Source organism: Ranitomeya imitator, chromosome 3, assembly GCF_032444005.1.
Source record: "Ranitomeya imitator isolate aRanImi1 chromosome 3, aRanImi1.pri, whole genome shotgun sequence".
Classification (NCBI taxonomy): domain Eukaryota; kingdom Metazoa; phylum Chordata; class Amphibia; order Anura; family Dendrobatidae; genus Ranitomeya; species Ranitomeya imitator.
The window spans coordinates 13863117-13881315 of NC_091284.1; the positions used below are offsets into that span (position 1 = coordinate 13863117).

Consider the following 18199-nt stretch of genomic DNA (forward strand, 5'->3'; position numbering starts at 1 on the left):
CCGCCAAATGGTGCACAGATTTACGCTCGCGCAAGCGTCGACCGATCTGAATGGCCAAAGACAAAGACTCATTCAAACCAGCAGGCATAGGAAATCCCACCATGACATCCTTAAGAGCCTCAGAGAGACCCTTTCTGAACAAAGCTGCCAGCGCAGATTCATTCCACTGAGTGAGTACTGACCATTTCCTAAATTTCTGACAATATACTTCTATATCATCCTGACCCTGGCACAAAGCCAGCAAATTTTTCTCAGCCTGATCCACTGAATTAGGCTCATCGTACAGTAATCCGAGCGCCAGGAAAAACGCATCGACACTACTCAATGCAGGGTCTCCTGGCGCAAGAGAAAATGCCCAGTCTTGAGGGTCGCCGCGCAAAAAAGAAATAATAATCAAAACCTGTTGAATAGGATTACCAGAAGAATGAGGTTTCAAGGCCAGAAATAGCTTACAATTATTTTTGAAACTTAGAAACTTAGTTCTATCTCCAAAAAACAAATCAGGAATAGGAATTCTTGGTTCTAACATAGATTTCTGATCAATAGTATCTTGAATCTTTTGTACATTTATAACGAGATTATCCATTGAAGAGCACAGACTCTGAATATCCATGTCCACACCTGTGTCCAGAATCACCCAAATGTCTAGGGGAAAAAAAAAAAGTGAACACAGAGCAGAGAAAAAAAAAAAATGGTGTCAGAACTTTTTCTTTCCCTCTATTGAGAATCATTAGATGGGCTCCTTGTACTGTTATGTCTGCTAATGAAAGGTGTAATGAAGGCAATCCAGAGACACAGTGTGCCTAGCGATCCGAGCGCACACAGTGATCTGACAAATACCAAAAAACAAAAGAACGAGCTCTGAGACGTGGAAACTCTGTAGACTGCACACCTGATCCTATCCTAAACACAACTAATAGCGGCTGTGGATTGCGCCTAGCAACTACCTATGCAACTCGGCACAGCCTAAGAAACTAGCTAGCCTGAAGATAGAAAAATAGGCCTGACTTGCCCCCAGAGAAATACCCCAAAGGAAAAGGCAGCCCCCCACTTATAATGACTGTGAGTAAGATGAAAAGACAAAACGTAGGGATGAAATAGATTCAGCAAAGTGGGGCCCGATAATCTTAGACAGAGCGAGGATAGTAAAGCGAACTTTGCAGTCTACAAAAAACCCTAAAGCTAAAACCACGCAAAGGGGGCAAAAAAGACCCACCGTGCCGAACTAACGGCACGGCGGTACACCCTTTGCTTCTCAGAGCTACCAGCAAAACAAAAGACAAGCTGGACAGAAAAAAACAACAAAATAGCAAAAAAGCACTTAGCTATACAGAGCAGCAGGTCACAGGAACAAACAGGAGAAGCTCAGATCCAACACTGGAACATTGACAAGGAGCAGGGATAGCAGCATCAGGCGGAGTTAAGTAACAAAGCAGTTAACGAGCTCACCAGAACACCTGAGGAAGGAAGCTCAGAAGCTGCAGTACCACTTGTGACCACAGGAGTGAATTCAGCCACAGAATTCACAACAGGAGGGGGACTAGAGAGCGAGTGATGATCGCTGCAGCTGCTGATACAGACTGGGTTAAGTTCTTCTGAAAACTTTGGCCCCCCCTTTCTCTGGCCCGCTTCACAAAGAGGAGAAGTCAAAAAACAATTCGCGCAGGGGTTCACCCCTCCCATCGGACACAGACAAGAATTTACAGCATTCCTCAACACAAAAGAAGAAAAACAACAACATAGCTATTTGACTCCCCCCTTCCATGGGGTGTTTTGGAAAACCACAGTAACGGAATACAGCAATTCTCAGACTCAATTAATTTCTACAAAACCTTCACACAATTCATATACCAAAACACCTTAGAAAAACCAATGATTGAGATATTTTATAGCCAAACACGGGCTCTGCATCCTCTCATCCTCCCTCTCCATCAACCTCTTTCCATCCCTCATTCTTTATCCTCGCGCAACTCGCAGATGAGCTTGCACTTGTTCTAACAGTCCTTCATCTTTCAACATTCTTGACTGCCTTCTTGCCCTCCCGTGACTCTACTATTGTCTTGACTTCCACAGCATCCTCATCTAATTCGTGGGGCACGGACTTCTTCTGCCATAAGAGACGCAACATGACTCACAGAATACTATGCCCTGCTGCAGCCCAGGATCACTGACAGCGGTAACAACACAGGTTTCCCTTCAAAAAAACAACACGGAGCCTCGCGCTCGACGTGTTATGAATAAAGAGCCTCGCGCTCGATATCCTGTCCCTAACCCCTGAACACCCATGATTAACAGTCTACCCTGTCACGATATTCTAACCAGTCGGGAGGCGGTCTCCTAGTGAGAGCCCTCCACAGAAAAACAGGTGGTCCCCTCTCGGGACGTCTTAATTACCTAGTTGGTACAATATCACAGAGGCTGCGTCTCCTATCCCTTCTCTCAGCCGCCCCCAATCCACAAACTTCCTCAATCTTTCACTCTATCACTACTAGGCAACAGTCACGGGTAGAGTGGTTGAATGGAGTACAATGACCGGTGGAGGAGGTGTGGTGTACACGAGGACGTGCAGAGTGCGACGTCTCTCAGTTGCTGGTTCGAAGCGTGGCACGGGATCGCGCTCGGTCTCACCACTCGACCGGTCACTCCCCAGACCCAAGGAGACCACAGACTAACCAATAACGGCTGAAACACTAGCAAGTGTGACACATACATAGTATGTGATCTCCACTTACCGTGTTTGGAGGGTGATCAATCCTCGAGGTCAGCCACTACGGGTGTCGTCCACGGACGTCCAGGCATGGGTCCAGGGGGTCTCGGATCGCGGGCCATGCCCCACGTTGGTTGCGCCAAATTGTCGGGGTCGTCACGACAATACCCTTCATCCACCAGTCATTCCAAATCAGATTAGGAGCATGTTGGTACCGGATAAGAATGAGTCAGACACAATGCTGGTTCAAACACATTGCACGCTCGTGTGTAACGTCACAGCAACAACTGAACTTTATTTCCTAAAACACAATATTACATGATCCATTGGGGGAAGGTGTGCAGAGGGCGGGGATAGGCGGGGGTTAAGCAATGTATCTAGTATTCAGTCCTTCTGATTGGCTCTGGCATCTTCTGATGAATCTTCCTTTGTCCACATCTTGTTAAGTTTCGAATTCCAGAAAAATGTTACTTGTCCTTCTGGAATGTGCAACTTGTTCCTTCATCCTGAAAGTGGGGCAAAGGTGAATACTAGCAGCCATCTTAAATACAGTTAACTTTGCATTTGGCAAGCAAAGGGAAAAACTTATTGTTTCACAGCATAAGAGTATATAAAAGTACAAAAGTGTATAAAGATAAATATATTTTTACCTTGACAATAGGAGCAGGGGCATAGAGAATCCTGTGGCTGAATTCACTCCTGTGGTCACAAGTGGTACTGCAGCTTCTGAGCTTCCTTCCTCAGGTGTTCTGGTGAGCTCATTAGCTGCTTCGTTACTTAACTCCACCTGATGCTGCTATCCCTGCTCCTTGTCAATGTTCCAGTGTTGGATCTGAGCTTCTCCTGATTGTTCCTGTGACCTGCTGCTCTGTATAGCTAAGTGCTTTTTTGCTATTTTGTTGCTTTTTTTCTGTCCAGCTTGTCTTTTGTTTTGCTGGTAGCTCTGAGAAGCAAAGGGTGTACCGCCGTGCCGTTAGTTCGGCACGGTGGGTCTTTTTTGCCCCCTTTGCGTGGTTTTTGCTTTAGGGTTTTTTGTAGACTGCAAAGTTCGCTTTACTATCCTCGCTCTGTCTAAGATTATCGGGCCCCACTTTGCTGAATCTATTTCATCCCTACGTTTTGTCTTTTCATCTTACTCACAGTCATTATATGTGGGGGGCTGCCTTTTCCTTTGGGGTATTTCTCTGGGGGCAAGTCAGGCCTATTTTTCTATCTTCAGGCTAGCTAGTTTCTTAGGCTGTGCCGAGTTGCATAGGTAGTTGCTAGGCGCAATCCACAGCCGCTTTTAGTTGTGTTTAGGATAGGATCAGGTGTGCAGTCTACAGAGTTTCCACGTCTCAGAGCTTGTTCTTTTGTTTTTGGGTATTTGTCAGATCACTGTGTGCGCTCGGATCGCTAGGCACACTGTGTCTCTGGATTGCCTTCATTACACCTTTCATTAGCAGACATAACAGTAATGCGTGTTTTACGGACGTAGTTTATGCGCTCATACGTCCGTAAAACTCGCTAGTGTGACGCCGGCCTAATAATGAGGCCCGTGTTGGTCTTCAGGTCTCTCAGGGCATTTCTTTCCTGTACAGTAAGATTATCTGAAACATTATTTAATTCTCTATCCAATTCTATTAAGTCTTTTTAAATAAGTTCCTGAAAGAGATCCAAAACAACAGGTCTACATTGTATAGGATAAAAAATGGGTTAGACATATGAAAGCTGTTATTAAGTGAACAGTCTCTAATCACTGAATGCGATTGCAGATCTCGCAGCCTGTTATCATTCAAAAGATCCTGAAAAAAAAATGTCCCAAAACGAAAAACTGAATCATCCATAGAGTTTAGTTCATTGTCAGCAGAATGATGCAAATCAGAGGGCTGATCAAAATGACATTTAAGGGTTAGGTTTCTTGCAAATATATTCACATCAAGTAAAGTTTTGAAAATATTGAATCTCTTGACAGGGCAGAAACCCAAATCCTTACTTAGCATGCTAATAACGTCTCTTGTTCTGGAGGGGATAAGACCTTACGTTTATGTTTCCTCCCCGCTCTCCTGTGTCGTTTTTTGACGTAGAGGGAGTAACCGTGTTCAATCTGTCTCGATAAGACCCCTTGTGTGAACTGTGGCCAAAGGAGGCATCAGAAAAATCCTCTGAATGGTTCAAATTGGAACTTGAGGAGCAGCGGATTCTTGTGATGTAGTAAAGCTGACTCCCCTTCCTTCATAATAATTGGAGTAGTGAGATTGGAAGCGTCTGTTATTTCTTTTCCATAGATGAAAGTTTTTCCAGGTGTAAACCTGATTAAGTTCAAAGTCTTTTTTTTTAATCTCTTAGCAGCTTAGTACGTTTAATATCTGCTAACTTTTCCTCCAAATTTAATAAATTTGTCTCCATTCTTTGATTGAAGGAGCTAAAATGTTCGGAAGCACAGTATTTATTAAGAGCAGTTTGAAGCTCTGTAATGTCCTCTTTAATAGGAGCAATTTCTTGTTCCTCATGTTTAATAATAATCTCCATTAATTTTTTTTAACAACTTGACAAAGTTTGATCCCACTCTTGAACAAAGTTTTCAGAGTAATTAAATGCGGGTCTCTTGTTAATCCTGAGACCTCTAGGGATAAGATTTTTAGACAGGTAGGATTTTAAAGAAGTCATGTCCCACCACAATCTCGTTTCTTTGCCTTTGCAATTTTCCAGTTTCCTGAATAAATCTTCTAGGGATGCCTTTTGTGTAGCTCCCATATTTGCAGTGTTAGGCCGGAGTCACACTACAGCGAGATACGGCCGAGTCTCACAGGTTAAAACCAACCTCTGGCACCGGGACTCCGGAGTGGAGCGTGCGGTCGCATAGCAATACATGGAGCCGCACGCTCCGCTCCGGAGTGCCGGTGCCAGAGGTTGGTTTTAACCTGCGAGACTCGGCCGTATCTTGCTGTAGTGTGACTCCGACCTTAGCATCACCACCAGTATAGTTAAAGATAGAAGCAAATCTATCACGTCTATTTCTATCCAAGTCAGATGTACTTATAGAATTAAGTTCCATTCCTGCAAATAATGTTATTTGAATTCAATATTGGGAGCACGAAAAAAGATCAAAACTGTGTTTGCAAAGGAAAAAAGGGAAGGGGAAAAATTCAGCTCACCAGTTTGAAGCACCAGTTTTGATGCCTTCAGTGTGAATGTACAATTTTCATAGTCATGAAAATACAGAAAAATCTTTAAATGAGAAGGTGTGTCCAAACTTTTGGTCTGTACTGTATATTTATATAACAAATGGCATCAGCTTCCCCAACATGTTTCACCATGTTGCATCTTCAGGAGTCTGAGGTGAAAGGAGCAGAACATGTGTCCACCAGATTGTAGTGTCTGCCGGCATTGGACAGGCCCAGGAGTTAGTCAATGTACATGGTGAAAGCCTCATTACTAGTTCTGCCGGTGACTCCTGGAGCCGGCATGCCACCGTTCACGTGATCAGTCATGTGACAACCACCGCTATGTGTGTGAATGTTAGTGGTGATGGTAGTGGGAATGTAGCATCAGATAAACTGTAAAATAATCATGAACATAACGGCACCTGCAGGACTGGCTCCGGGGGTGGGTGACGGGGCGAGACATTAATTTCCTTGACCGTTCATCTCGAGATCCTCAGTCCTGGACTCCGTTCTCTTCTTCCTCAGATACTAGAAACATAAGAGATCACAGATCTAGTAGATCCTAAGTCTCCTCCACAGATTTCTATCTTGTATTTATCCATGAAATCGCCCAACACCGACTTACCAAAAAGATCACAGCAAAAGCGATGAGTAATAACAGAAGCACAGAAACAACAACACCAACAACCACAGCAACAACCACAGGAACAACAGGAAAATCTGCTGATGGGAGAAAGAAGACAAATCAGGGCGGCCGGAGACACGAGGAAAAGCAGAATCTACTGCAACCACCAGATATCCAGGACCACAAGACGCCCCCCAGTTATAACATCAGAGAATAGGAAACAACACATTACACTAATAAAACTTTCCAGGAGACATAAGGAAGTGTGAGAACTAATTCCAGTAATGGTTGGGGGTCCACAGAAGGGGCTACACTTGCACAGCAATTAACCCCTTCTTGACCACCGGATTTTTCCATCCCAACATTGTGCGAGGCCTTAGAAATTGCGGGATCAGTTGTAGTTCTGAGTCATTCATTCTTCCATAAAGAGCACTGGAACTGGGGGGAAAATCCAAGTGCAATGAACGTGTGAAAAAAATACTGCAATTTCACCATTGTTTATTGGATTTTGTTTTTGACGGAGTCCATTGTGCAGTAAAAAGGACGTGGAAACAGCTCCGTACAATTACAACGATACAAAACATGGATAGAGGTCTAAAAGGGAAGGTTTCTCCTTGTGGAGAGTGACGTACCGACACTGGCATGCCAAGGTGAGGAGGCTATTTCACCATGCAATGTCCTCTGGGAAATTGAATATGCAAATTGCCTCTTCAGAGAGGAAGAGAACTAGAACTCTAGCGCCACCTGTTGGAAGCAGCGATTCTACAAATCATTATCAAGCCTTTAACCCCTTCATGACCCAGCCTATTTTGACCTTAAAGACCTGGCCGTTTTTTGCAATTCTGACCAGTGTCCCTTTATGACGTAATAACTCAGGAACGCTTCAATGGATCCTAGCGGTTCTGAGACTGTTTTTTCGTGACATATTGGGCTTCATGTTAGTGGTAAATTTAGGTCAATAAATTCTGCGTTTATTTGTGATAAAAACGGAAATTTGGTGAAAATTTTGAAAATTTCGCAATTTTCACATTTTGAATTTTTATTCTGTTAAACCAGAGAGTTATGTGACACAAAATAGTTAATAAATAACATTTCCCACATGTCTACTTTACATCAGCACAATTTTGGAAACAAAATTTTTTTTTGCTAGGAAGTTATAAGGCTGGCGTCACACACAGCGTATGAAAACACGGTCCGTATATTACGGCCGTAATACGCTGAAAAGTCCCCAAAATAGTGGTCCGTAGCTCCTCCGTAGGCAGGGTGTTTCTGCGTTTTTTGCGCATGGCATCCTCCGTAAGTAATCCGTATGGCATCCGTACTGCGTGTTTTTATCGCAGGCTTGCAAAACCGACATACGGCTATACAAGGGATCCATGTGTAATAAACAAAACAAAAACATATATACTGTCTATATATATATATATATATATATATATATATATATATATATGTCAGTAGACACATATATGTATATATATTAATATTTCATACAGCGCGATATAGCAGAAAGCCGGTAATTCAATTACCGGCTTTTGCTTTCTCCTTCCTAAACCCGACATGATATGAGACATGATTACATACAGTAAACCAGCTCATATCACCATTTTTTTGCATATTCCACACTACTAATGTTAGTAGTGTGTATGTGCAAAATTTGGCCGTTCTAGCTATTAAAGGGTTAAATGGCGGAAAAAATTGGCGTGGGCTCCCGCACAATTTTCTCAGCTAGAGTAGTAAAGCCAGTGACTGAGGGCAGATATTAATAGCCTGGAGAGGGTCCATGGTTATTGGCCCCCCCTGGCTAAAAACATCTGCCCCCAGCCACCCCAGAAAACGCACATCTGGAAGATGCGCCTATTCTGGCACTTGGCCACTCTCTTCCCATTCCCGTGTAGCGGTGGGATATGGGGTAATGAAGGGTTAATGCCACCTTGCTATTGTAAGGTGACATTAAGCCAGATTAATAATGGAGAGGGGTCAATTATGACACCTATGCATTATTAATCCAATACTAGTAAAGGGTTAAAAAAAAACACAAACATTATTAAAAATTATTTTAATGAAAAAATCACAAAGGTTGTTGTAATAATTTATTCTACGCTCAATCCACTCACTGAAGACCCTCGATCTGTAACTAAAAAAAAATAATAAACAAACAATATACATACCTTCCGAAGATCTGTAACGTCCAACGATGTAAATCCATCTGAAGGGGTTAAAATATTTTGCAGCCACGAGCTCCGCTAATGCAGCTGCTCATGGCTGCAAAACCCCGGAGAATGAAGGTAAAGTAGGTCAATGACCTATATTTACCTTCATGTGCGGTGAGGCGCCCTCTGCGGGATATGAGATGGTTTACTGTATGTAAACCAGGTCTCATATCATGTCGGGTTTAGGAAGGAGATAGCAAAAGCCGGTAATTGAATTGACAGCTTTTCTCTCTAACAGCGCTGCGTATTCCTCGCAAGTCACACTGCTGGTCCGTGTGTAATCCGTATTTTTGGGGCTTCCCTAGACTTTCATTGACGTTTTATTTGCGCAATACGGTGACAAACGCAGCATGCTGCGATTTTGTACGGCCGTAGAAAGCCGTATAATACTGATCAGTAAAATACGGCAGATAGGAGCAGGGGCATAGAGAATCATTGTGCCGTATGTTATGCGGGTTTTACGGACGTAGTTTCTGTGCTCTTACGTCCGTAAAACTCGCAAGTGTGACGCCGGCCTAAGGGTTAAAATTTGACCAGCGATTTCTCATTTTTACAACAAAATTTACAAAACCATTTTTTTTTTAGGGACCACCTCACATTTGAAGTCAGTTTGAGGGGTCTATATGGCTGAAAATACCCAAAAGTGACACCATTCTAAAAACTGCACCCCTCAAGGTGCCCAAAACCACATTCAAGAAGTTTATTAACCCTTCAGGTGCTTCACAGCAGCAGAAGCAACATGGAAGGAAAAAATGAACATTTAACTTTTTAGTCACAAAAATGATCTTTTAGCAACAATTTTTTTATTTTCCCAATGGTAAAAGGAGAAACTGAACCACGAAAGTTGTTGTCCAATTTGTCCTGAGTACGCTGATACCTCATATGTGGGGGTAAACCACTGTTTGGGCGCACGACAGGGCTTGGAAGGGAAGGAGCGCCATTTGACTTTTTGAATGAAAAATTGGCTGCACTCTTTAGCGGACACCATGTCGTGTTTGGAGAGCCCCCGTGTGCCTAAAAATTGGAGCTCCCCCACAAGTGACCCCATTTTGGAAACTAGATGCCCCAAGGAACTTATCTAGATGCATAGTGAGCACTTTAAACCCTCAGGTGCTTCACAAATTAATCCGTAAAAATGAAAAAGTACTTTTTTTTCACAAAAAAATTCTTTTAGCTTAAATTTTTTCATTTTCACATGGGTAACAGGATAAAATGGATCATAAAATTTGTTGGGCAATTTCTCCTGAGTACACCGATACCTCACATGTGGGAGTAAACCACTGTTTGGGCACGTGGTAAGGTTCGGAAGGGAAGGAGCGCCATTTGACTTTTTGAATAAAATATTATCTCCATCGTTAGCGGACACCATGTCGCATTTGGAGAGCCCCTGTGTGCCTAAACATTGGAGCTCCCCCACAAGTGACCCCATTTTGGAAACTGGACCCCCCAAGGAACTTATCTAGATGCCTAGTGAGCACTTTAAACCCCCAGGTGCTTCACAGAAGTTTATAACGCAGAGCCATGAAAATAAAAAATAATTTTTCTTAACTCAAAAATTATTTTTTAGCCTGGAATTTCCTATTTTTCCAAGGATAATAGGAGAAATTGGACCCAAAATGTTGTTGTCCAGTTTGTCCTGAGTTCGCTGATACCCCATATATGGGGGTAAACCACTGTTTTGGCGCATGGCAGGGCTCGGAAGGGAAGGCACGCCATTTGGCTTTTTAAATGGAAAATTAGCTCCAATCATTAGCGGACACCATGTCACGTTTGGAGAGCCCCTGTGTGCCTAAACATTGCAGATCCCCCACAAATGAACCCATTTTGGAAACTAGACCCCCAAAGGAACTAATCTAGATGTGTGGTGAGCACTTTGAACCCCCAAGTGCTTCACAGAAGTTTATAACGCAGAACCATGAAAATAAAAAAAAAAAGTTTCTCCTGAGTACGCTGATAGCCCATATGTGGGGGGAGACCACTGTTTGGGCACACGTCGGGGTTTGGAAGGGAAGTAGTGATGTTTTGAAATGCAGACTTTACTGGAATGCTCTGCGGGCGTCACGTTGCGTCTGCAGAGCCCCTGATGTGCCTAAACAGTAGAAACCCCTCACAAGTGACCCCATTTTGGAAACTAGACCCCCAAAGGAACTTATCTAGATGTGTGGTGAGCACTTTGAACCCCCAAGTGCTTCACAGAAGTTTAGAACGCCGAGCAGTGAAAATAATAAATACGTTTTCTTTCCTCAAAAATAATTTTTTAGCCCAGAATTTTTTAATTTTCCCAAGGGTTACAGGAGAAATTGGACCCCAATAGTTGTTGTCCAGTTTCTTCTGAGTACGGTGATACCCCATGTGTGGGGGTAAACCACTGTTTGGTCACATGTCGGGGCTCGGAAGTGAGGGAGCACCATTTGACTTTTTGAATACAAGATTGGCTGGAATCAATGGTGGCGCCATGTTGCGTTTGGAGACCCCTGATGTGCCTAAACAGTGGAAACCCCTCAATTCTACCTCCAACACTAACCCCCCCACACCCCTAACCCTAATCCCAACTGTAGCCATAACCCTAATCACAACCGTAATCACAACCCTAATTCCAACCCTAACCCTAACTCTAACGTTGCGGATTCGTGTGAGATCGTAGCCACGGGGGGGGGGGGGGGCGGTGAAGCCACCCCCCCTGGGCTAAAGTACAACTCCTCCTGTCCCTGCGGTGAAATTACAGTTAACCCTTTCACCCGGTCTGCAGGAGCCCAATCCGGCCATGACGCATATGCTGCGTCACAGGTCGGAATGGCACAGGATTTCATGACACATACGGTGCGTCAAAGGTCGGGAAGGGGTTAACGAGCCTTGTAATAAGACCTAGGATAAAAGCCAAATCAGAATCTCAATTTGCTGATGACGTGTTTAAGGGTATTGACCCTCATCAGTGCAAAGTAAGAGATCTGGCTAGGTGAGAGGTAAACTTAGATTGATTTCTTATTTTTTTATTCAGTAAAAAAATGAATTTTTTGGGTGAAAAAGCTCTGGAAAAAAAAATCTGGCATTTGAAGGTTTTTGGGGGAGGTTCAGCATATGTTAAAAAAATATACACTTTGAAGGCTGGACTTTTACAGATATAGTGACACCAATTATGCTTAACCCCTTCCTGAAATTGAACGTACCAGTACTTCCTGGCGATTAGAGTTGAGCGACTTTTACTTTTTTAGGATCGAGTCGGGTTTCGCGAAACCCGACTTTCTCAAAAGTCGGGTCCGGTGAAATCGGCCGATTATTGCGAAAAGTCGGGGTCGGCCGAAATACGAAACCCAATGCAAGTCAATGGGGAATCAAAGTTGGCAGTAAGTGGAGGACAGGAAAATACCTACAGACTAGACCGTCTGAAAATTAATAGGCAGCTGCAGAATATAAGATGGCGACGTTTTCCAACCCAGGGTAGGGAGATACGAAAAGATTCCCTAAAGAATAGAAGAGTCCAAAGAAGTGACTCCTCTGTTAGCTCAGGGCTGAGTGACCAAGGTGGGAGACCCGGTAGCAGACGTAGTAGCGAAGGGTCAGACTCAGACCAGAAGGTCGGCTCAACTGTAAGTCAGACTTATGACCGTGTCAATCGGGGAAGCCGACTTTGGAAAGAAAGGTCACATGAAGGGGTACATGTGGACAATGAGTTGACAAAAAAGGGTCTGGTGACAAAGACAGATGGTGACACAAGGGCTGAAGACCAAGGCCGACAAACTGACTGCTGGGGGCGGGGGAGGCCAGTTAAAGGTGACGTGGGTTCCCGGTATCGGAACCCCGGGTTTGTGTCATGTGTCCACCCTGATAGGGTTGAACAAAGGGGGGAGGTATGTGGTGTAGTGACCAATGGTACAGCCAGGGGGTGCTGTGTGTGCGCTGCAAGATGCACTTGGAGGCATAATTCTGATGAGGCAAAGTCCGGCAGTGTTGTGAATGGCCGATATGTGTCGCAGAGGGAGTCTGCGTGGTAAGTCTGATGCAATATTGTTGTTCTGGGACCTGTAGTCCCTCAAAAGTGTGTTTATGTATGGTGTAGTTGTAAGCGAGACTTACTAGGCTAGTTGTGTGAGATGGACGGGACAAACTAGCCACACATCCACACTCTCCCATCCAGGGGAGTGGTTAAGGGAATATAAGGTGACCAGGGTGTGGGTCACATGTTCATGTTTTGGTCTTGGAGTGTGGACCTGAATGGTCTATGCTGGAAGGTCCTGGAAGCCTGTGTTGGAAGTCCTAGAGTATAGGATTCCTGAAGAGCCCATGGCAGGGCTCTGGACCTAGCACACGCCAATGTGTGGAACGGATGGAGATCTGTGTTGAACTGACCAGGGTCAGAGTGAGAAACGTCTGAAGGATACCTCTGTGGAGGAAAGGTATCCGAGAAACCTGTGCGGCACCAACAGGTAACGGAAAGGGATCCGTGCTATGCTAACCGGGGTTAGAAGAGAGACATTGTGTATGGGGCACCTCTGAGGTCAAGAGGTGTCCAGGAACCTGTGAAGGTTGCCCACAGGTAACGGACAGGGATCCGTGTGTTATGCTATCCGGGGTTAATGACGGACTGTGGTGAAGTTCAACATGTACAGACATATTAAGGGTCACCAATCTAACCCAAGAAGAGGTGCGAAACCGGCTAAATAAGATTAAAATAGATAAATCTCCGGGTCCGGATGGCATACACCCACGAGTACTAAGAGAACTAAGTAATGTAATAGATAAACCATTATTTCTTATTTTTAGGGACTCTATAGCTACAGGGTCTGTTCCGCAGGACTGGCGCATAGCAAATGTGGTGCCAATATTCAAAAAGGGCTCTAAAAGTGAACCTGGAAATTATAGGCCAGTAAGTCTAACCTCTATTGTTGGTAAAATATTTGAAGGGTTTCTGAGGGATGTTATTCTGGATTATCTCAATGAGAATAACTGTTTAACTCCATATCAGCATGGGTTTATGAGAAATCGCTCCTGTCAAACCAATCTAATCAGTTTTTATGAAGAGGTAAGCTATAGACTGGACCACCGTGAGTCATTGGACGTGGTATATCTCGATTTTTCCAAAGCGTTTGATACCGTGCCGCACAAGAGGTTGGTACACAAAATGAGAATGCTTGGTCTGGGGGAAAATGTGTGTAAATGGGTTAGTAACTGGCTTAGTGATAGAAAGCAGAGGGTGGTTATAAATGGTATAGTCTCTAACTGGGTCGCTGTGACCAGTGGGGTACCGCAGGGGTCAGTATTGGGACCTGTTCTCTTCAACATATTCATTAATGATCTGGTAGAAGGTTTACACAGTAAAATATCGATATTTGCAGATGATACAAAACTATGTAAAGCAGTTAATACAAGAGAAGATAGTATTCTGCTACAGATGGATCTGGATAAGTTGGAAACTTGGTCTGAAAGGTGGCAGATGAGGTTTAACAATGATAAATGTAAGGTTATACACATGGGAAGAAGGAATCAATATCACCATTACACACTGAACGGGAAACCACTGGGTAAATCTGACAGGGAGAAGGACTTGGGGATCCTAGTTAATGATAAACTTACCTGGAGCAGCCAGTGCCAGGCAGCAGCTGCCAAGGCAAACAGGATCATGGGGTGCATTAAAAGAGCGATCTAATAACCATGTATAAGTATATAAGGGGACAATACAAATATCTCGCTGAGGATCTGTTTATACCAAGGAAGGTGACGGGCACAAGGGGGCATTCTTTGCGTCTGGAAGAGAGAAGGTTTTTCCACCAACATAGAAGAGGATTCTTTACTGTTAGGGCGGTGAGAATCTGGAATTGCTTGCCTGAGGAGGTGGTGATGGCGAACTCAGTCGAGGGGTTCAAGAGAGGCCTGGATGTCTTCCTGGAGCAGAACAATATTGTATCATACAATTATTAGGTTCTGTAGAAGGACGTAGGTCTGCGGATTTATTATGATGGAATATAGGCTGAACTGGATGGACAAATGTCTTTTTTCGGCCTTACTAACTATGTTACTATGTTACTATGTTACAGACGGTGTTCAAGCTGTTACCAAGTTCTGAGGATGTGGTTTATGCTGATGTAAAAAAAACGTAGAGACTGTGTTTTATAAGAAATCCGTGCCTGAGTGCGTTAATCCCGTGCCAAGCGAGTGTCCCCCAAGACACGTAGTAGGCGCTATGCTACAAAAGTAATTATAAAATAAAGGGATTAAAATGAGAAAAGGTAAAACTCAAATGTTCTCAGTTCATATCAGGCAAAACCATGCTGGCCGGCACAGCCCAGATGTCCCAGTGCATAGTACAGCTCCTCAAAACTCTGCGGACTGCAGGCTGGGTTGAGTGTAAAGACTTATATACTCCAGACTCGTAACATCCCTAAAGGGCTGGTTAATGATATTCATTGAGGTCAGAGATCTTTACGTTTTCAGACCCTGGAGACAAAGAAATTCCTGACTGAGAAGGGAGGGACAACAGGTGGCTTTGCAGGATTGGTCACCTGCAGTTTAAAGCCATACCCTGCTCACACACAAGCTTCAGGTTACCCAGTGTCTGCCATAGGGCTGGTTTGTTGTATTCAGGCAGACAGGTAACCTGCAGTTCAGCTGTCCTGCCGGTCTCTGCAGTAAGTCGTAGAGTCCCTTACAACCTCGGTGGTCCGGTTAACTGCACCTCAGACGGAGGCAACCTGCTCGTAGCTGGTCTCCCCTGATATCACTCTCCTTTTCTTCGCTCTCCTTCACGCTCACTGAACAATATCCTACTTTCCGTGTAATCTCTATCCAGAAGCTGCAGCACTTTCTCGTGGCTGCACGGCTCATCCAGTCCTGTAGACTCCTTCTCCCCTGTCCTGTGACAGGACTGACTCCTGCCAGGAACTAACTGACCACACTTTCCCTCCAAACCACAATATATATAGGGGAGTCACCTATGAAATATGATCAAAAGCTCCCCCTTGTGGCCTGGAGTTTGAACATGTTGTGTGCATTGTGACTACCTGCTAAAGAGATATCCTTCATCGCTTCAAAACGTAACATCACTCTTCCCGTGAAGAAAGCAATGCCACTGTGACGACCAAGACCCTGGGGCACCGCACCAGTACATGGGGTATAGAAGGTATGGTGTACATACAGTGGGGCAAAAAAAGTATTTAGTCAGTCAGCAATAGTGCAAGTTCCACCACTTAAAAAGATGAGAGGCGTCTGTAATTTACATCATAGGTAGACCTCAACTATGGGAGACAAACTGAGAAAAAAAAAATCCAGAAAATCACATTGTCTGCTTTTTTTAATCATTTTATTTGCATATTATGGTGGAAAATAAGTATTTGGTCAGAAACAAACAATCAAGATTTCTGGCTCTCACAGACCTGTAACTTCTTCTTTAAGAGTCTCCTCTGTCCTCCACTCATTACCTGTAGTAATGGCACCTGTTTAAACTTGTTATCAGTATAAAAAGACACCTGTGCACACCCTCAAACAGTCTGACTCCAAACTCCACTATGGTGAAGACCAAAGAGCTGTCAAAGGACACCAGAAACAAAATTGTAGCCCTGCACCAGGCTGGGAAGACTGAATCTGCAATAGCCAACCAGCTTGGAGTGAAGAAATCAACAGTGGGAGCAATAATTAGAAAATGGAAGACATACAAGACCACTGATAATCTCCCTCGATCTGGGGCTCCACGCAAAATCCCACCCCGTGGGGTCAGAATGATCAATGCATTAACCTAACGATCCCTGTGTGGCCTATATTAAAAAAAAAAAAAAAAAAATTAATTAACTGGTTCATGCAGCTTTACATGAACACCCAAGCCTTACACTATGGCTGGTCCGAATAACTATAGCAATTGTTACCATCCACCTCTCGTGTCTCCCCTTTTCCTCATAGTTTGTAAGCTTACGAGCAGGGCCCTCACTCCTCTTGGTATCTGTTTTGAACTGTATTTCTGTTATGCTGTAATGTCTATTGTATGTACAAGTCCCCTCTATAATTTGTAAAGCGCTGCGGAATATGTTGGCGCTATATAAATAAAAATTATTATTATTATTATTATTATCACAAGAACGGTGAGCAAAAATCCCAGAACCCCGCGGGGGGACCTAGTGAATGAACTGCAGAGAGCTGGGACCAATGTAACAAGGCCTACCATAAGTAACACACTACGCCACCATGGACTCAGATCCTGCAGTGCCAGACGTGTCCCACTGCTTAAGCCAGTACATGTCCGGGCCCGTCTGAAGTTTGCTAGAGAGCATTTGGATGATCCAGAGGAGTTTTGGGAGAATGTCCTATGGTCCGATGAAACCAAACTGGAACTGTTTGGTAGAAACACAACTTGTCGTGTTTGGAGGAAAAAGAATACTGAGTTGCATCCATCAAACACCATACCTACTGTAAAGCATGGTGGTGGAAACATCATGCTTTGGGGCTGTTTCTCTGACAAGGGGCCAGGACGACTGATCCGGGTACATGAAAGAATGAATGGGGCCATGTATCGTGAGATTTTGAGTGCAAACCTCCTTCCATCAGCAAGGGCATTGAAGATGAAACGTGGCTGGGTCTTTCAACATGACAATGATCCAAAGCACACCGCCAGGGCAACGAAAGAGTGGCTTCGTAAGAAGCATTTCAAGGTCCTGGAGTGGCCTAGCCAGTCTCCAGATCTCAACCCTATAGAAAACCTTTGGAGGGAGTTGAAAGTCCGTGTTGCCAAGCGAAAAGCCAAAAACATCACTGCTCTAGAGGAGATCTGCATGGAGGAATGGGCCAACATACCAACAACAGTGTGCGCCAACCTTGTGAAGACTTACAGAAAACGTTTGACCTATATTAAGGGTCACCAATCTAACCCAAGAAGAGGTGCGAAACCGGCTAAATAAGATTAAAATAGATAAATCTCCGGGTCCGGATGGCATACACCCACGAGTACTAAGAGAACTAAGTAATGTAATAGATAAACCATTATTTCTTATTTTTAGTGACTCTATAGCGACAGGGTCTGTTCCGCAGGACTGGCGCATAGCAAATGTGGTGCCAATATTCAAAAAGGGCTCTAAAAGTGAACCTGGAAATTATAGGCCAGTAAGTCTAACCTCTATTGTTGGTAAAATATTTGAAGGGTTTCTGAGGGATGTTATTCTGGATTATCTCAATGAGAATAACTGTTTAACTCCATATCAGCATGGGTTTATGAGAAATCGCTCCTGTCAAACCAATCTAATCAGTTTTTATGAAGAGGTAAGCTATAGACTGGACCACGGTGAGTCATTGGACGTGGTATATCTCGATTTTTCCAAAGCGTTTGATACCGTGCCGCACAAGAGGTTGGTACACAAAATGAGAATGCTTGGTCTGGGGGAAAATGTGTGTAAATGGGTTAGTAACTGGCTTAGTGATAGAAAGCAGAGGGTGGTTATAAATGGTATAGTCTCTAACTGGGTCGCTGTGACCAGTGGGGTACCGCAGGGGTCAGTATTGGGACCTGTTCTCTTCAACATATTCATTAATG

General features: G+C 44.0%; 1 protein-coding gene across 5 annotated transcripts in view; it reads right to left on the bottom strand.

The window, feature by feature from the left end:
• The window catches only part of LOC138672487 (uncharacterized), a 210263-nt gene that overhangs the window by 18159 nt on the left and 173905 nt on the right, over window positions 1-18199 (bottom strand). For 2 of the 5 annotated variants that reach the window (XM_069760509.1, XM_069760505.1), the window contains 2 exons: window positions 6479-6576; window positions 6276-6381 (listed from right to left, as the gene is read on the bottom strand). The exons of 1 other annotated variant lie outside the window; for it this stretch is intronic. In XM_069760509.1, coding sequence (XP_069616610.1) covers window positions 6316-6381; window positions 6479-6576 — 164 coding nt within the window. In that variant the 3' untranslated portion in view covers window positions 6276-6315. Of the gene's footprint in view, window positions 1-2746; window positions 3214-6275; window positions 6382-6478; window positions 6577-18199 lie in introns of those variants that run through there. 2 more of the 5 variants (XM_069760506.1, XM_069760507.1) reach the window with 2 other exon arrangements.